This window comes from Armigeres subalbatus, chromosome 3 (assembly GCF_024139115.2).
Source record: "Armigeres subalbatus isolate Guangzhou_Male chromosome 3, GZ_Asu_2, whole genome shotgun sequence".
Taxonomy (NCBI): Eukaryota; Metazoa; Arthropoda; class Insecta; order Diptera; family Culicidae; genus Armigeres; species Armigeres subalbatus.
This window is the reverse complement of record NC_085141.1, coordinates 237,860,199-237,881,483: the sequence shown is the minus strand read 5'-3', so window position 1 is coordinate 237,881,483 and position 21,285 is coordinate 237,860,199. Positions and strand designations below refer to the sequence as shown.

The window sequence follows — 21,285 nt, the reverse complement described above, 5'->3', positions numbered from 1 at the left end:
AAGAGGCTCAGAGCCTCCTTTCAAGAGGCTCAGGAAGCCTCCTTTCAAGAGGCCTCAGAGCCTCCTTTCAAGAGGCTCAGGAAGCCTCCTTTCAAGAGGCTCAGAAGCCTCCTTTCAAGAGGCCTGGAAGCCTCCTTTCAAGAGGCTCAGAGCCTCCTTTCAAGAGGCCTGGAAGCCTCCTTCAAGAGGCTCAAGAGCCTCCTTTCAAGAGGCTCAAGCCTCCTTTCAAGAGGCCTGGAAGCCTCCTTTCAAGAGGCCCGGCCTCCTTTCAAGAGGCCTCAAGCCTCCTTTCAAGAGGCCTGGAAGCCTCCTTTCAAGAGGCTCAGAAGCCTCCTTTCAAGAGGCTCAAGCCTCCTTTCAAGAGGCCTCGAAGCCTCCTTTCAAGAGGCTCAGAAACCTCCTTTCAAGAGGCCTCAAACCTCCTTTCAAGAGGCTCAGAAGCCTCCTTTCAAGAGGCCTGGAAGCCTCCTTTCAAGAGGCTCAGAAGCCTCCTTTCAAGAGGCCTGGAAGCCTGCTTTCAAGAGGCTCAGAAGCCTCCTTTCAAGAGGCCTCAAGCCTCCTTTCAAGAGGCTCAGGCCTCCTTTCAAGAGGCTCAGAAGCCTCCTTTCAAGAGGCTCAGAAGCCTCCTTTCAAGAGGCTCGAAGCCTCCTTTCAAGAGGCCTGGAAGCCTCCTTTCAAGAGGCTCAGAGCCTCCTTTCAAGAGGCTCGGAAGCCTCCTTTCAAGAGGCCTGGAAGCCTCCTTTCAAGAGGATCAAGCCTCCTTTCAAGAGGTCTGGAAGCCTCCTTTCAAGAGGCTCAGAAGCCTCCTTTCAAGAGGCTCAGAAGCCTCCTTTCAAGAGGCCTCAAGCCTCCTTTCAAGAGGCTCGGAAGCCTCCTTTCAAGAGGCTCGGAAGCCTCCTTTCAAGAGGCTCGGAAGCCTTCTTTCAAGAGGCTCGGAAGCCCCCTTTCAAGAGGCTCGGAAGCCTCCTTTCAAGAGGCTCGGAAGCCTCCTTTCAAGAGGCTCGGAAGCCTCCTTTCAAGAGGCTCGGAAGCCCCCTTTCAAGAGGCTCGGAAGCCCCCTTTCAAGAGGCTCGGAAGCCCCCTTTCAGGAGGCTCGGAAGCCCCCTTTCAAAAGGCTCGGAAGCCTTCAAAAATGTCCAATGTCTTGTAAAAAGCTTTATGTATGCACTAATTTGAATTGAAAACTTTCACGAAATAATGACATGACGCTTATTTTTGCGAAATAACGCTTATTTTCATTACCGGTATTTATATTCAATATTTAAAAGCATGTTATTTTCTGTGAACTTGTTAAATTGAATACAAACTATGCCTGAAACATGTATGATAACAAACTATGATGTTCTAGAATATCCGAATTGTCCTGGAATTTGAAATAAATTATCTACCGAATCAACCACGACTTACATGATGTTCCAAGCCCCGGTATCAACCCGATGATGTCCTCCAAGTATTTGCCTTTCATTTGCATCTCAAATCTAGGCACATGAGCTGTTGCAAGATCTCCGAATTGTCCTGCAGTTCTTAGCAAATGACCCATCGAATCGAACACGGCTTTCATGATGTCTCAAGCTGCTTTCTGATAGAATGTTTGTCCCAAGTTACCAATCCTAAAGTTAATCACCCCAAAATCCCACATTCCATCCTACTAACCCCGAGTCGACCGCGGGTGTTTCGGTCCCCTTCCTACTAACAACCATGGTTTGAAAATGAACACGCACTCCTCATCCAAACGAACCGTTATGAATTGGACGCCAGCAGCGAGGAAGAAAAAGAAGAAGAAGCCTAAGACGAGACCACCGACAGCAATGATGACTTGGCAACACGCCGCATGCTGATTGGCCGAGCAATCAGGAGGCAGATAGGATTCAATATCTTGTATATGAGAAATGTGCATTCGCTCAAGAGCATTCAGTTGTTTGTAAACCTTCACTCCAAATACATCGTAGTCAAATTTTAACCCGCAACCTTTTTCTTGGAAAAGCCAAACCAAACAGCCTTTCTCAAGGCTTCAAGAGTTAAGAAATAATTTATAGTCGCTATCGTACGGACTTGGAGGCCCTTCAGCCGAAGGGCGTTGATACAGTCCACATTCCAACCGAGCCAACTGGGTGGCTCATTCCAGGTATCCTTCAGAGGGAAGGTGCCGCTGTCGAGGTCAATATTCCGACAGTTCCCCGCTAATCGTCCGTGATCGAACACCGGTCCTATCTTTTTGATAGAAAACTAGCTGTTAAAATAGTCTCTGTTTCGGAATGGTTAACAAACGGGTATCCCGAGCAGCATACGTCAAGTGAATCTAGTTGAAGCAACTGAACTATGACTGAGTCTGGTCATATAAAAGTTACTATGATTTATTTGGAACATGTGTGCTACTCGGGATAGTTTTCTATATGGAATAAATCTTGGACTGTTGTTTTTCTTCCTGTTCTTCAGCGATGTAGTCCTCAGTGTTGGCGAAGGCTACTTTATATTATATTTATTTATTTATTCATTATTTATTGTCTGGGAGGGAGCTCTCGATACTACACATCGAATTGAATAAATACTGTCGTCATGCAACAAGTAAATTTTCAGCAAGGAAAACAATCAAAGTAGGTGCCAGAATTTTAAAATGTTCATATCTTCAGATTTAGTTGTCAAAAATCACTTTTTCTTTATTCTCGTAGGTACTAGATCTTTGCAAATACAAATTTTTATATTACCACAAAGTGTGTGATTGGGATGCTTTTTTATGTAATTTATGAATAACATAATATAGCATCCCAACAACACAATTTGTTATAATAGTAAAATTTGTTACTTATGTGTTATTGTAGGGAACAGCAGAATAAAAAATGAAGAACACGTTTTGCAATCATAACAAAATTTGTTATTCATTTATCATTTGCATTTTGATATTTTTGTTTTTGATATTTCCTTTTCTGCAAATATTTTGCTATTGTTTTGCTAATGGCAAAATGAGTTATTTTTTATCTATTTGCTCGAACAATATCTTTGTAATTTTTACTTATTTTAGCAACTATATCAAACAAACTAACATCAGATTTTGCCATTCTGTTATTCATATTTTAATGGCAAAATTTGTTATTCTTTTACCCTGGTAGAAGCCGTTTGTGTAGAAAACTTAAAATTGGCTTAAATGGTTTATGTACCACTTTTTCTGACAGTTTATATCTTCCAGCATTATTCCAAAATTCTGAAATTGATCCATACAAAAATTTTAGTGGTATGCTACAAAAAGCGTGATGAAGGGGAGGGGGGCTGGAAATCGCCAATTTTTGCGTGACATACTTTATGGATCTTCCCAATGGACCAATTCTTTTATTTTATATTTTTTTGTGTATACTAAAACTAAAAATAAAACTGAAACTTAAAAATAATAGGGGGAAAGACGGCTTTGGCAGGTTTTGTTCTATTATTGGCAGGGGTTTTTGTCGACCAAATTCTATGAAATTTGGCCACAATATTTTTTGATATGCAAAGAATGTTCAGGCCAAATTTGAGCCTAGTCAGTCATAAAAAAACCCCTGCCAATAATAGCACAAAACCTGCCAAAGCCGTCATTCCCCTATCTCGATAAATTATCCTAAAGTCAAGAAAAAAAAATATGTTAATTAATCCTTTTTATCTCTTCATTTCCTCAGGTCAATCTGTTCGCACCGGACATCTATGTGCAGTCCCTGCCGGACATTCTGGAGGACTCCAACACCAACATATTCGGAATCGTTCGGGTGGAGGACAAGGACAAGGGCATTCACGGTCAGATCAAAAGTCTCGACATAGTGGATGGCGATCCGGATGGGCACTTCCGCATCAAACCCACAGCACGGCCGGGTGAATTCGTAATCGAGGTGCATCGACTGCTGGACCGTGAAACGGCCCCGGCTGGCTACAATTTAACACTGCGTGCAGTGGACCGGGGCATTCCTCCCCGGCAGAGCTACAAAGTCATTCCGGTGCACTTGGCCGACAGCAACGACAATGCCCCGGTGTTCAATAGGGAAATATACGAGGTTTCCGTACCGGAGACTTCTCCACCGAACACTCCCGTTATAAGACTGAAAGTAACCGACAGGGACGAGGGTAAAAATGCGCAAGTTTTCCTGGAAATTGTGGGAGGGAATGAAGGTGGAGAATTTCGGGTGAACCCGGAAACCGGGATGTTGTACACGGCGGTTCCATTGGACGCTGAGATGAAAGCGTTTTATACTCTGACGGTTTCCGCCATTGATCAGGGCAACACGGGGACTCGCAAGCAGTCCTCGGCCAAAGTAAAAATCAACGTTCAGGACACTAACGATAATGATCCAATCTTTGAAATAAACAATATGACAATATGGGTGGACGAAAACGAGCCTGCCGGAACGACGGTAACCAAAGTCACAGCTCGTGACAAGGATTTAGGCGAGAATGCATACATATCTTATAGCATAGCGAATTTAAACGATGTCCCGTTCGACATCGACCATTTCTCCGGGGTTGTGAGAACATCCAAGCTTTTGGACTACGAAAGCATGCGACGGGAATATGTGCTGAGGGTGAGGGCCTCAGATTGGGGTCTTCCCTATCGACGGCAAACGGAAATGCAACTGATCATAAAGTTGCGTGACGTCAACGACAATAGACCCCAGTTCGAGCGGATTGACTGCGTTGGACGGATACCACGGTACACGCCGATCGGGACGGAAATTTTCAACCTTTCGGCGATGGATTTCGATTACGGTAGTGTAATGACGTACCGGATGGTCGGTGGTAACGAGGACGGTTGCTTCAATCTTGACTCGGGTAGCGGGGTCATAACAATCGGTTGTGATTTGAACGATATTGGCGTTGAGTTTCGAGAAATTAATGTGACGGCAACTGATGGGACCCATTATGCTGATACTGCCAGAATACAGATCACTTTGGCTCGGAACAAACGTAATTTGGGTGGAAATTTGAAGGCGGAGGATGGAGCATCGTTTGAATGTCGCGAGACAGGCGTTCGACAACGGCTGGTTGATATTCAGGCTTCAGCGGAGCGAAATAACATGCCGGGAAAGGATATTAGCAATGGGGATGACTTTGCGATGATGCCAAGTAGGTATGGCGAAAACGTCCACGCTCCTGAATTTGTGGAACTTCCCATGGAAGTGAAAGTGAATGAATCAGTTCCGCTTGGTACGACAATAACTTGGATCAAGGCTAGAGATCGAGACCTTGGCTACAACGGAAAACTGGTTTTCGGCATATCTGGAGGAGATGATGACTCTGTCTTCCGATTAGATCCCGATAATGGAGAACTCAAAATTATTGGATATCTTGACCGAGAACGCCGTGATGAATACTTCCTCAACATAACCGTTTATGATCTGGGTAAACCTCAAAAGTCCGCATCGAAGGTGCTTCCTATAACTGTGTTGGATGAAAACGACAACGTCCCAAAGTTCGAAAAATCCCTCGCAAGTTTCCGTGTGACAGAAAATGCTCTCAATGGAACGATCATCTTCCGGGTAAATGCAACAGATGCCGATTTGGGGAACAACGCCAAAGTTACCTACAGCATGATCACGGACACCAAGGACTTCCGAGTTGATCCAGAAACGGGAATCTTGTCGGTAATTGCTCCGCTAGACCGAGAACGGCAAGAAATTTATGAGCTACGGATTCGAGCAACCGACGGAGGAGGCAACCAAAACACACCGGCCCTTTACTCCGAAGCTCTAGTGCGGGTGACCGTGGACGATATCAACGACAATGCGCCCGAGTTTAGTGTTCAAGATCTAAATGTTCGTATTCGCGAAGATGTTCCCAAGGGAACAGTCGTCACGGTTGTGTCTGCCATAGATTTGGACAGTGGACCCAGTAGTGAAATCATGTACAGTTTTGGTGAAAACGGAGACGGTGAGGGTTCTTTTAAAATCGACAAGCTCTCCGGTACGATAAGAACGGCCAAGTTATTGGACTTCGAAGAACGACAAGTGCACAGTTTGGTAGTGAAAGCAATCGATCGGGGTACCCCTTCGCTGTCTTCCGAGACATCGGTGATTGTGGAAATAATTGACGTGAATGAAAACCGGTATGCTCCACAGTTCGAGGACTTTGTGCTTACGGGTACGATAACGGAGAACAAACCGCCGGGGGCGCATGTTATGCAAGTGGTGGCCAAGGATAATGATCCACCCGGTCCAGATTCGAGGGTGAACTATTCCATCAAAGGTGGAGACGGACTGGGAATTTTCGCCATAGATAACGAAGGTAAGTCAAACAAAAGCGAATCATCAGTGGTTCACAGCTCTAGCAATGCATTTAATATTCAAGCGGATGAAAAACCCTAACGCAGATTCAATCGGACATTCAATATAGGAAATTCGTCGTTGTAATTTCCACGAATCGAATTCGTTTGCTTGGAACAAAATCCAATTTATGAAGCAATGAAATGGGTACGATAATTGGAAATGTTCATATCCACTATCAATCATCACAGCAGTGCATGTGCGTAATTCATCTGCACCGATCCAACGAAGCAAATGAAAACCGGACGATGATTGCCTCGTATTTTTGCCAGCACGTACAAATGAAAATTGTGTTATGAGCTATATGGTTTCGGCAGTGCTTTGGAAAACAGATGATTGATATCAGTGAAATCCTTCCTTGCTTGATATGAGTAGGGTAAAACGACCAATCGTTGCTGTTCTCCCTATAGATGCAACCAGTAAAAAATCATTGGTCTACATGAAATGACATTGGGTCGACTATTACATTCTTCTCCATATTCCTGTGACTCTGATACGATATTAAAATCATACATAGTGAGAAGCTTTACCCGCCTGTAATTTATTTTGCTTGCATTAAACTCGGCTTATCACCTTAACCGATTCCAAATTGCATATTTCCATGATGCCGAGCAATACTGTTTGATCTGCGGTTAGCTCTCGAGTCAATGCACAAAACGCACATTTGAAAGGGAAATTATTCCTTCGGCTATGCTCGTCCTCTCTCTTATGAGGCACACAAAGATTCCAGGCAACATGTGTCAAAACACCATAATTCCCTGAGGATCACCTGGGTTGGGGAAAGTAACGGCAGACACATACACACAATTACAGTTTCGATTGAGATCGAGTGCATTTACCTGGGTAGCTCTAAATCTCTGTTGCTTTCGACTTTCGGCTCCCTGCCCGACAGCCTGTTTTGGCTTTGATACCGCTGGCGCTGGATGGCTGTGCTGTGTATTGCTGTAAATCGGTGAAATTGCCAAATGAATAATGCATACGCATATTATTGTTTTAATATCGGGGCCCGATTTGCATATTATGTGGGAATTTTGAACCCTACCGAGGATTGTCACCACTGGAAAGTGTCCTGTTTTGTTCGGGGATGAAGCAAAGGCACCCAGAGCTCTTAGTGCTTACTGCTGCATCAGACGTGATTGTGCGAACGAAATTTAATCGAATGAAATTATTCAAATTTTGCAAATGTAGTATGCCAAGCATCCTTCCATGGTGTGCATTTTGGAATTTGCTGCCGGGTACCTACCGAGGGATTCGGCGAAGCTTTTGCCAGGACGAAACTTGGATGCAGTGACTGGTTTCCACCGAGATGGGATTTAATTTCAATATACAGGGTGAGCAGAGCAGTCAACGAAAAAGCGTATATGGTTTGTTTAAGATATAGTGATGTCAAAGTGGATACTGGAGACTTTATACGTATAGTAGGGTGCACGCACATGCAGTGAACCAGAGACGCATCAATGTTCCAAATCGTGGGTAGAACAAATAGGAGAGGGCCAATTTTGGCAAAAGTTCAAGTGTTGAAAAATTCATGCAATTCTTTTTATTGGCATTATATCCCCCTCTGGGACATTGCCGCCTCGCAGCTTAGTGTTCTCTAAGCATTTCTACAGTTATTAACTGCGAGGTTTCTAAGCCAATTACCATTTTTACATTAGTAGGGGAACGGTTCGGGGGCCCTCCTTAGCCGTGCGGTAAGACGCGCGACTTCAAAGCAAGACCATGCTGAGGGTGGCTGGGTTCGATTCCCGGTGCCGGTCTAGGCAATTTTCGGATTGGAAATTGTCTCGACTTCCCTGGGCATAAAAGTAACATCGTGCTAGCCTCATGATATATGAATGCAAAAATGGTAACATGGCTTAGAAACCTCGCAGTTAATAACTGTGGAAGTGCTTAGTGAACACTAAGCTGCGAGGCGGCTCTATCCCAGTGTGGGAATGTAATGCCAATAAGAAGAAGAAGAAGGGGAACGGTTCGGCACTTCATCCAATAGCTTCTGTTTCCATCCCATCAAAAACAAAGCAATAAAAAGGAATTTGGTTGGTTTCTTATTCTTGTTATTTTTTTCAGCAGTGTTAGCAAAAATAAGCGACGAGATTGGTGCAGTATTTTTTTTTGCGATACGATTAACATATGTTTAGTGAGATGGAAAACGGAACAGTTCCCCTATATCATGATGATACCTTATTGCCAGGGCAAGACAATTTCCAAACCGAAAATTGCCTAGACCTGCACCGGGAATCGAACCCAGCCATTCTCAGCATGGTCTTGCTTTATAGCCATGCATCTTACCGGAGTGCCCTACATGTTACATATATAGTAAATCACTACTTGGGCCTATGGACCTAGGGATGAAACGATACCACTGAGGTATCGATACTTTTACTTTGAAGTAGTATCGTATAAAAGTATCGATACCACTAAATATCGAATTAAAAGTATCGATACCTACTCGTATACCGTGGACCCCCGATAATTTGAACGATACCTCATTCAAATTAACGGGGTTCATTTTTAATTTGAACTTCTGGTTACTCTATTTGCATCAGAAAAACTGGTTTCTGGCTGCTCTCTTTGCTGGTTTGTTTTGATTCTGCATTCCGTTTCACGATGTTCCATTTTTCTTTTCTCGATTCCACGTGTTAAATGACGTTTGAACCATTTTTAATTTGAACGATGTTCAAACGAACGGGGTTCAAATTAAAAAGTGTTCAGATTAAAAGCGGTCATATTACCGGGGGTCCACGGTACTCATATACTCGTATATTTGAAGTAAAATTCGAAAACGATTGTTTTGTCATTGTCAAGTAGTGATTCGTTATTTTTTATGTTGAATGGAACACTAAAGAATTAAGCACATTTCATTACTGTTTGTTCTTCGATACTTTAATTCACTTATCTCGAGAGTGTAAGCTGTTAAACTTTATTTCACGTGAAACATTAAATAGTTGATGATGGTTGCAGAAATTTAGGGGGGTTTTTAGTTTGAAAACCACACTGGTGGTGAACGTTTGATCAATTGCAAGTGGGTGAAGAAAATTGTACTTTGTATTTTTTAAATGAAAACTGTTAACTATGTTTCAATAAATTTTAGATCTGATGATGGCTGAAAAGCAGTAGGCCGAAACGTTATGCAAAATTATGCAAAGTGTGTGTTTAGTTTTCACCGAAAAATATCAACAAATTAACGATATAAAAGTTCACGGTGACCCAAACCCTACCAAGTGAAAATCTATAAATATTTAAATCACTTGGATATGGTTGAATAATTCTACACACTTAGATTATTTTACAGTATATATTTTTTAACGATCCTTCAACGTTCGGCAAACAAAAGGTTATATATCGTTTTGTTACTTTCATTTTGCGATAATCCAACAAAAAGGTTCGTAAAAACAATATAATTGAACATTTGCTTTCAATAAAAAGTGGTATGTTTTTACAGTACCTATAATAGTTGTCAAATGAAATGCATTTGAAGTTTCGAAACATGATTTTAGTTTCATAGTGAAATCCAATGAAAAATATATTCATCAAATGACATTTTACTTTACATTTTATACATTATATTATATACACGTATGATACTTGTTATTGTTATCAAGTTAGCCATCAACCATTTTCAGAGTATAAAGGGTTGATTACAGCGTTTACAAAATGAATGAATCGTTAAAATTTGGCTGATGGAGATTACTGTGATTTTATTGTATATTAATGACTTTATATTTATTATTATGTGTTTACTACACTGCCCATAATTCCATATTTGTCACATATGAATAGGAAATTCAACAACGATGGTACTGACATGCGATTACAAATAGTATAGCTATTGTATATTACAAGACGAAAAGACAACCGAGATATACGTTATCCGTGCAATGATAATGTGTATAATATGTGTACACTGTGTATAATATTTATTGAATTAGGTTTTGATTATTGTATCTATTTTATTTCGTGACATTTAACAAAATTTATTCATTTTAAGCCAACAGCAATGTATTTTCATTTGTTGATCAAAATCATTATCATATCAGGGGGGAAGGGGAATTTAATTTCTTTTTGCTCTTTTTTCGTTTCAGAGAGCGAGCAAAGGCGCTTAAACCTAGGCTATTAGCCAGGGCAAGGCTAATACCTTCGCCCCATCCGAGGAAAATCATCGGCAAGGATAATGGAGTGACATAAATTTCTTAGCAAAGTCACTCCCAACGTATTTCCACAAATTTTCTATCATTTGCTTATAATGATACTCCTAAACCACATACCCTACCCACCATCCAACTCCTTGACATCTATGAGGGCGTCGGTGAGTCGCTGGCCTCTCGTTAAGTAGATGTCATATCATCATTTCCTCCCCTTTCCTAGTAACGGAGAAGATGGGCGTGGCCGGCAATGATAGCTTTCATGTTTTATCATTTTGGTCCCCAATTGGATTTCCATTGAATCCCAAATGGAAATCCATAAGCAATTGGGGTAAGAAAGGTAAAGAATATACATGACAACTATCAGTATGCAATCTACGAAATACTCCGTTACAACGCAACGCAACGCAACGCAAGATTACCCCAGATGTTTGAGTAATTTGCTATTGAGTCTGAGGAAATTTGAAACCAATATAGGATTGAGTAAAGTGACCAGTTATTTCTTGGATCAATCCGGGACACCTCATTGCATTTGAAAACTGTATTTATTGAGCAATATTGTTATGTTAATTATTTTAGTATTAATAATAATTTATTCAAAATTTAATCAAATCGTTTCAAAAGAATGTTGTGTCCTATCAACCTTCAACACCCAGTATGATGCCAACTACTCAATTTCTTAGAAACGATTGCTTTGATTTTCTTAATATTTTTCAAAGATATGTTTTACAATCTTGATCTCGTGGCAGTGCGATTTGCGGCGTCGGTCGTCTGAGCGTAAGGTATACAGTATGTGTATGTTTCAAGTGCTTCAAGCATTTTTCTGATTTTACAGATAATTTAGATCTTTACAGATCATCAGATTTTACACATTTTCTGATATCCCGATTTCTAGATCCTGGAAGTGACTCAAGGCCTTCCAACTCAGATCATAGTCATGACCTAAACTTTTCAGAATATTTGACAAATTTTTGATTCCGTACATCAATTTAATGTTTAATATTCCCACATTCTCCAGATCCTTAAGGTTATTCAAATGATATTAGATTCCTAGGATTTTCTACGGATTCCATAGTATCTCGAACTCACTGTCTGGGACTTCCCCGCAGAAAACGAGACGTATGGTCACTTTGGGGTTGAGCATAGACAAAATTTACGATCCTCAATTTTAAGTGAACCATTAGAAATCTATAAAGTAAAACTAAGTACACTTCTATGAATTTTACTAATAATATACCGCAATTAGCACAAATAAGTGTTGTATGGCAAAAAAAATGAATACTTGGTATTTTTTATTCGAATTAGATTCGAAAAGATTATTTCGAAGAAAATTAAATACTAAAACTATTGAAGTTTATTGTATTTAGTAGACTTCAAATCGGGTACTCGATTGATTCAAGTACTTCAATTCGATACTTACTTGGTATCGGATATCAAAGTATCGATTCCAAAAGTACTTGGTATCGAATCAAAAGTATCGAGTATTTACTCGTATTTACTAGTATCGATTCATCCCTATATGGACCCGATTCCTGGCTCACTGCAAAGAAAACTAATAATTATTATTACTGTTTGGAAGCCGTAGGTTTATGATTGATAATTTTTAAAAAGTCTCCCTTTTATCTAGCACCATACTCAATATTTTTCAACCATTTATTTTACTCCCAATTGATCCAATTATGGAAAATAAAAATGTAGATTTCAAAATTTCGGAGTGATTCTTTCCACTTTTACAAAACGGTATCATCAAAAAAACACCTACCTGAAAATCGTCACAGTGGACCTTACAATCATTGCTTGAAGCTGTTAATCACCACACCATAATGCTAAACACACGCACTTCAATCTTTTCTATTTGTTCGTATCACTAGAACTTATATAAATATATTTGAATAGATTTGAAAATGTATCCTCACACCGAAAAAAAATCACCTCGGCCCAAGAACTTCTACCGCACAATGCTGCCAAAAGGCCAGAAGTATGAAAATCATCCTTCATCGTTAATAGGAAAACTGTCTAATACGTTGACGCTATCTATCACGCTAATTATAAATAAAATTCTCTCGATTTCAAAAGGGGAAAAAATATTGTTTTTGAGTGTTTGGAAGGAATTTGGATGAGTAAATATATCTGCTCAGCCAAATAATAATGATTTTGAATAATACCATCTGGCATAGGGTGGTCGGTATTGGGCATTTTTGACAAATACCGGTATTCGGTATTTGGTGGAGTCAATACCGGCAATACCGGTAGAATACCGGTTTTCGTGAAAATTTCAGGTATTTAAAGAAAAACTTTTGATTAGGACTTTTGGATGAAAAACAATATTTGTTGACAAACGTCAAATCTTAAAATCATTGCTTGTTGAACTGGTAAAAGCGAAACTCAAGTAGACATTACATACTAAGCGACTCATCTCCCAATCTGCATTGTTTTTTGAAGGCAATGTTGCAAACTGCTGAGAATGCCGTCTCTGGTTCAACCGAAGTTGGACGAATGGTTCCAAGACCGTCGAAAATCAGTGTCAAGTACTTGCCCTTAATCCCTTCAGATTCATATTAGGAGAATTCCTTACGGATTGCATGCAAGGATCCTGTCGTCAACGTTTACCACCAGCAACGCAAGTGTTTTGCTCTGCTACAGCCTCTTCACAAGTTGTTCTTTAACCGATAAACCAAAACAATTATTTTTAGAGACATATTTCTCGTACCGATCGCCAGGTGTGGTCGTTGTCCCAGTTTCAACGATCGCATCAGGAATGATTAGATGCTTCAAGATCCCGTCCGCTTGCTTAATCAAAGTAGTTCTGGGTGTCTTGAAGAAAATGCCAAAATCGATTCTGATTTAGCTTCACGGCAGAATTATTCAAAAAAGCTAAAAGTTCGGCGTATTCTGATCGTCTCTCTTGGATCCATTCCTTAAAGCATCGAATAAGTGGCGAAGTTTCTGTGGCTTGATTTGATAATTGTTCCAACATGAATTGTAGCGCCACGTCGGCTTCATATAAAGTACTGAACTCACAGTAGAGTAGTTCCAAAGCAGCTTGAACAGGTCCAAGGACTTGAATTATTTCACCAACCGCCCAACAATCACCAAGAAGTTGAATTTGTATTAAAGTTTTAACTCAGAGATTCGTTTGAGTATAGATAACATGCTATTCCAGCGTGCCTTGGCATCAACCACTAATTCAAATTCTTTTCCCAATTCAGAACGGACATATTTTTGTAGTAAAACGTTTTTTACAGGTGATCTTCGGAAAAGAACTACTACGTCACGTACCTTTTTCACAATGAGTATTTACTGCTTGTAACCGATTATTTGTCCCATCTATGTTGGATTTCTAATTTATATGGACAGATATGCGATTACAAGCAGCTTAGTTGATATAACCATGTAGATGAAAACTATTCGAGACTTTTTTATACTGTCAGCAAAATTTGAAATATCAAAAATACCGGTATTCTCCATCTGTAATACCGGTATTCGCGGTACCCCAAATTGGTCGGTAATACCGGTATTACCGGTTTCGGTACTACCGGTTAGACCACCCTAATCTGGCATCTTCTTGTCGTGGAACGTGCATATTTTTGTTAACGTCGCATTTTCTACCGTCCCGAGAGAGAATGAGAGATTAAGATGTTGAGAGATTGAGTGAAAATCGCTCATGCTGGGAATTGAATTGAAGTATGCCTGAAAAGCAATCGCTGTGATTAAAATACGTGATACACCTCGTTAATTTAATTCAAATAAAAGCTTTTTCAAACGATGTTTTTTAGCAAGAATAGCTATTTTTAAGCAGAAGTGAACCTCTTTTCTGTATAACACCGTCCACAATATTTAGGAAAAGTTACTTTCGGTCATTAATATCAATTAAATAATGCAGTCGTACGCATGGGGTAAGAAACCCTAATCAGTTCTAAATAACAAAAATCTGAACGCCAACAGGCCTTACAGAAAGAATCCTCACAAAATTGTGAGATTTCCTTCGATTTTTAGGACAAATATTGCATGTCCTATAAGTATGAATGTTCATTTTGTAGTTGGTACAGGCCGGACTCGATTATCCGGAGGTTCGATTAACCGGAGGCTCGATTAATCGGAGAAAATGGCTCGATTATCCGGAGTAATAATTTTACCCATCTTACAAAAATAGAAATATTATCTTTGTGTATCCGTAACGTATCCAATATGTACAAGACACCTTGTAATGAAAGTGAGTGACTTTCTCGCTTTCCTAAGGTACTGTTCATAAATTACGTTATGCTTTAGGGGAAATAAGGAAGTCAGACCAAGCGTTACGATCCGTACAAAAAAAAATAAACCTTTCATATGTTACGAGAGGGAGAGTGGGGTACCAAAATTATCAAATTCAGCGTTACGGATTTTGTGAAAGAACCCTAAGAGGATGGAAATCAAAAACATTCATTATTGGCCATTTTATGAATTTCAATTCTAAGCACCGATATTTTTTAAGCATTCGTATGTACATTCTGAGTACAGCATCGACATTATGATTCATGCCACCAAATGGTCCGTCGGAATATCCGGAATGAATTCATTCACAAATAACATAACCACAGAGAAACAGACGTCTCACTTAGAACAAAATGCAATCAAAATCATCGTCACGAAAACATTGTCGCCCAATGCTAAAATCACGATGAGTGGCCAAGCGGCAAGCAGATGGCGGTAGTGCGTAAACGTCAAACACAAGCAAAATCGATGGAAGCGCCATCGGTGGCCGATTGACCACCTACAAAAAATTAAATCAACCGTTAAAATGGTGAACGATGGAACATGTGTTGAGTGAGACGTCTGTTTATCTGTGACATAACGTTACATTTGAAGATTTTGGACCAAGGATGTTATCGATCATTTAGTAATCTGCCTTCGATCATTTAGTAGTTTGTCACTCATTCCAGAGGCCTAATTTCAAAATGTGTTGTATGGTGGACTTTTAGTGCGAAGGTTTTTCTACAACTCTCCTTAACAGGTCGATGTTCGAATTCCACTATTAAAGGAGTTACGGTGCTAGTTGTTATACTTATACAAAATGATAACAAAATATGCAATCATTTAGTGTAAGTTAATGCTACTAGCGCTATAGCTCCGTTATTAGTGAAATTCAAACAATGAACTGTTAGGCAGAGTTGTAGATAAACCTTTGCACTAGAAGTCCACCATACAACACATTTTGAAATTTAGCCTCTGAAATAAGTTATTGACAAACTACTAAATGATCGAAGGCAGATTACTAAATAATCGATAACATCCTTGTTTTGGACCTCCAACCTCCCCATCGTAACGCTTTTTATATGGAAGGTTTAATTGGTTTATATGAATCGTAACGCCCGGCCTGACCCCCTCCCTCTCCTTCCAGCGTTACGTATTTTGTGAGCCTCAATATTTATATGAAAAAATAATTATTTCACCAAATGTGGTCCATGTATGCATTAAAACACCAGTTCTATATCCATAGTAATAACAAATGGCGCTGAAAAATCCTTGTGTTTATGATGAAATGAATATTTTAAAAAGAATCACTCGGTGGTCAAGGTGATCCATACACAATGTCATGCTCAGAATGTCGGGCAATAACCCGGTGAAAATGGTTCCTGATAGGGATCCGCAGGGGACAAGAAGGCGAGGTGAGCAGAGAGCAAGGTGGATCGATTTGAGGTCCCTTCGTGCGTTGCGTTGCGTTGTAACGGAGTATTTTGTAGATTGCATACTGATAGTTGTCATGTATATTCTTTACCTTTCTTACCCCAATTGCTTATGGATTTCCATTTGGGATTCAATGGAAATCCAATTGGGGGTCCAAAATGATAAAACAGCTATCATTGCCGGCCACGCCCATCTTCTCCGTTACTAGGAAAGGGAAGGAAATGATGATATGACATCTACTTAACGAGAGGCCAGCGACTCACCGACGCCCTCATAGATGTCAAGGAATTGGATGGTGGGTAGGGTATGTGGTTTAGGAGTATCATTATAAGCAAATGATGGAAAATTTGTGGAAATACGTTGTGAGTGACTTTGCTAAGAAATTTATGTCACTCCATTATCCTTGCCGATGATTTTCCTCGGATGGGGGAAGGTATTAGCCTTGCCCTGGCTAATAGCCAAGGTTTAAGCGCCTCTGCTCGCTCTCTGAAACGAAAAAGAGCAAAAGAAATTAAATTCCCTTCCCCTGATATGATAATGATTTTGATCAACAAATGAATTCTAAGTGGATGAATAAATGATCAAACGGTTGCAAACAAGCCTCTATTGTCGTAGCAGAAGCAAACCCGCCTCAATACGACAGGCAGAAGCACATGTTTGTGATTCAAACGCGATCGACTGTTGTTCAATTTCGATACACATATGTCGTTTTCGGTTTTAAACCTGGGTCAGGTCCGACCCCGACTCTGAATAACCGAACGAAAACGAATCGGGATCGAGTCAGTATGATGGTGTTAGTGAGAACTCAAGCCCTATCATCTGTTTTGTTTTCATTTCGTACTTTTATCAGCTGGCTGAAACAGACTCTATTGAATTTTATTATTAGTGTTATTTTTTTTCTTGTTTTATGAATTATGAGGGAAATCAGATGTTTCTTCTGTTAATTGTTTAATTTAAAAAATGATTATGGATTACCATCAATAAATTTATGTGATTGGAGCTTGTGATAAATGACGACGTCAATGTGGATTGCCGTGATAGAATTTTGGCGCTTCGGAACATTGCCAGTAATTATGCCAATCCGTGTTTTCCGATAAATTTTTATGCTGATTCTTTATGGCTTTTTGGGTAACGTTACAGTAGATTTAGGTTATCAATTATGTCATTCAAATGGAACAGAACAAGAAAATATGGAAACATTTTGTAAAAAGTCCAATACAAAATTTATGGAATCAAATCGCACAATTTTAACGGATTTCGATTATTAGATGTAGATAATCGAATTATTTTACCTATAAATAATCAAATTCGAATTTTAGTAACAGCAACGACTATAGTCTACATAGCGTTCTTTTTTGCTATTTTTCCCCCAACTCCCCCCCCACCCCCTCTTTGGGATAAACCGTGATTTCGTTCCATTATGAACGTTTCGCTCCATTATGAACAAATGAAATAAATAAAATCAAATATCCATCCGTGTTATTTACGCTTTCATGTTCCTTTGGCGTAAACATAAACACCAGTTTGACAGTTTGTGTTCGAATGTATTGGTGAACCTAGGTTGGATCCCGGTAAATCGGCAGAGCGAACCTCGTTCGTTTTGGGTCGGATCTGGTGCGGATCGCGATCCAACCTGAACGAATAACCGAACGTTTTGACAGCTGTTAGAGCGGATCCGGGGCAGAACTAGGTTCGACCCAGCAATAACCGAAAACGACAATAGTTGGGTAGAGAGAAAAGATGTGAAATATTGCTAAAGTAGGATTCGATGGATACGGGGAATTGACTAATATGCCAGTTGAATATAGCTACGATGTATGACTAGAAAGAGGACAACGGTAGAATACATGAACTTAAAAAAATATATTTCTTCTACAAGTATAGTGGAAATTCTTTGAAAAATAATCAACAATTAATGAACAGTTTTGTTGTGAAATTTGGCGAAACTCACATAAATCTGCAAAATTAGTTTATACCTAACACGATTGTATAGACTGTGGTTTGTGATGTTTTTGCTGTTAGGATCAACGACGCGCCGTGCTATATAGTTGTTCCATGTTGTATTTTTGTCGATGCCATTCCCACTGTGCTGGCGGTGACACACTGACCCAGACAAGTCATTTCTTTATCAGAATCTAGACTTGCAAGCAAACAATTCTAGTTTTTAAAATAATTATTAGATTCTTTTGTTGGTCGCCACGTTATTGACTAAAACTGATATTGGACGGGACTAAACTGATATGGGACGGCACTAAAGTGATTTGTGATAAAGGGAGTCGTGAGAGGAAAAACTTACCGACATATTACTATTCCAGCAGAACATGGACAGCTGTTTACCTTTATGTTGAGATTATACCAACGACTACTGCAGATTTCATCTCCAAACGGATTTCCTTCGCCATATACCATTCAGGAACACGAAGATTCAGCATTTTATCACCTCTCGGTTTTGACTTCCGGTGTTCAGGAATAAAAGGAAGAGCTACAAGTCGTTCACTGATTCACTACTTCAGCTCAGAAGCTGCTCGGGTAAAAACTTCTAGTTTGTATCCACTGATTCATTTTATTTTAAATAGGTATAAGTTATTAGTAATAAAACTTCAAAGTAGGGAAAAATATTTTTTGACGTGAGACGATCGATTTGAGGTCCCTTCGTGGATCATAAAGTTGGCGACGTGTAACTACATACCGAGGAATTTCTCTGGAAGACATTTCAGAAATTTCTCCGGAAGACATTCCAGGAATTCCTTTTCTGGAAGTTCCTTCGGGAATTGCATCGGAAGTTCATCCAGGAATTCCTTCGGAAGTTCATCCAGGAATTTCTCCGGAAGTTCATGCAGGATTTCCTCCGGAAGTTCCTCCAGGAAATTCTCTAGAAACTCCTCCAGAAAATCATCCGGAAGTTCCTTCAGGAAATCCTCTGGAAGTTTTTCCACATTTTTTTCCGGGAGTTCTCCCAAAATTTCATCCGGGTGTTCCCCACAGAGATTATTCCAGAAATTCCTCGAAGGAATTCTTCTGGCAGTGCCTCGAAAGATTTTTTTTCTGAAGTTCCTCAAAGGAATTACTCTGGAAGTTCCTCGTCGGAATTTCTCTAGAAGTTCTTCCAGAAGATCCTTCGAAATTTCTCTGGAAGTTCTTCCACAAATTCCTACGGAACGTTCCTCAAAGGAATTACTTCGGAAATTCCTCAAAGAAATTCCTCTGAAAGTTCTTTCAGGAATTCCTCCGGAAGTTCCTCCAGAAGTTTCTCCAGGAAACTCTCCACTATTTCTTAAGAAACTATTGCAAAAATTCATTCGGAAATTACTCGAGGATTTTTTCCGGAAGTTCCACAGGACGTTTATTCGGAAGTACCTTCAGGAATTCTTACGGAAGCTTCTCAAAACATCCTTCAAGAATTCCTTTGGAAGTTTCTCCAGCAGTTACTCTGAAAATTCCTCTTTCCCCCAAAAAATTAGACATTAAAAGAAATAAAAGTATAAAGAAATCAAGCTTTGAATAAATATAAAATTACTGTTAATAAAGTTCTCATTAACGCAATGAAATCTTTCAAAAACCAAAAGTTATTGGCATTATTTTTATTTTTGTACGACGTTTTTATTAGATAGAAATCAACTTCATGCTGTAGTTGGGAGTAAGTCGCAATCCAAAGATTTCGATTAATCAATTTCTTGGAAATGAGAATAAATGCTGCATAGTTGTTCAATATTCATACGGCTGCACGCCGATTAGTTTTTTTACGACGCCAACAGCAAAGACAATCGCTGGCAACAAGGTACAGGTCTAACCGGAAGTGGGCTGTCTTGAATGCTTAAATGGCGCCAATTACTGATTTCCGGCTTATACTCATTGAGATCCGTTGTACAGCAACCCCTTCAACTGTCATACGTTGGATATTGAAACGCATCGTTCTGTTATTTTATGGATTTGTGACGCTGGATAAACGCGCCTGAATTTCTGCAACTACAAGGTAGTGATCCGAGTCAATGTTCGGGCCTCTGAAGAATTGCTGCCACGCTCACACCGACTTTCTGTTGCCGTTGAATCCATCCATTTGCTCTACTTTTGCATTTCTTGGTAACTGTAGAATCTTCAGTAGGCTACCTGATCAGAGTTGCGCTGCATACATCGCGTTGGCAGGGCTGCCTTCTCGATGACGACATGTTGCAGAACTTGTGCACAGTGTTGCTTAGAGTCCCTCGCTGACACTCGGCCGTTGATCAGCCACCCCCAATATGGGGGAAAGACACTCGATCAGATTTGATCCTCCGAAGAGGAGAACCCACCTCCCTTTCTATGTCACCATTGTTTCCACCGGGGTCCATTACCAAATCTTCCCTAAGGTTGCAAGTATCGCCAAAATTATTCCTTCAGGTACGCGAAGTTTCACTGCCATGCCATGGATTTTCTAAGATATTGGTTCTAAAATATCTAAATTGCATCATGTAGATCATAAAACATGTATTATAAAATCCAAATGTCCATTTCAAGCAAATTATTTCGTAATTCTCCATAAATTTTCAAAAACAATCATGTTTGCTTTACAGTCAATCAACTCTGATTACCTGGTATGTGCAAATTTATTCCACCGATGCAACGTTACTGAGTCGAGAGCAAAACGGCGTGAATAAACGGAACGCAGTTGGAGATATAATTTAGCTGTGATTTATTTCCTCGGAAAGCCATAACATTGTGATGAAAGTATGGAAAATTTACATGCCAATGGGTACTGACAATTGCTGGCGATGATAGAAAATGATGGATAACTCGTTGGGTGGCGAGTTACACTTCCATAACGAAATAAAATGAATATATCAGTGGTTGCATAGAGAATTAGAATTGTATTTTGTGTTTAGTTGGCACATGACTTCGTAGCTTGTGATTATTTGTTGCAAATACAATCATCAAAATTAGCAAAAATGATAAACAAAGTTGCATTATTTCTCTACTTACTAATTTACAAATTTGTTAAAATGATGACTCATGCAAAGTTTAAATTACTCTGCAACATCATGAGTAGCACTGCACCGTCATAAAACACTGAACATCACACCGTACTACAGCGTGCGTTCCACATAAAATAATTACAATAATTATTCTGCAGTTTGTTTTCCCCACGGCCGTGGCTTTAAATTAGTGATTCACGCAAGTGTTGTTGGTTTAGACCCTTGGGCAAGACAAACCCAGCTGGACAG

The 21,285-nt window shown here is 39.9% G+C and overlaps 1 protein-coding gene across 6 annotated transcripts in view; it reads left to right on the top strand.

The window, feature by feature from the left end:
• LOC134221115 (fat-like cadherin-related tumor suppressor homolog) overlaps positions 1 to 21,285 on the top strand; it is a 386,241-nt gene that overhangs the window by 44,663 nt on the left and 320,293 nt on the right. For all 6 annotated transcript variants that reach the window (XM_062700308.1, XM_062700312.1, XM_062700311.1 and 3 more), the window contains exon 3: positions 3,648 to 6,240. In XM_062700308.1, the coding sequence (XP_062556292.1) occupies positions 3,648 to 6,240 (2,593 nt within the window). The remainder of the gene's footprint in view (positions 1 to 3,647; positions 6,241 to 21,285) is intronic.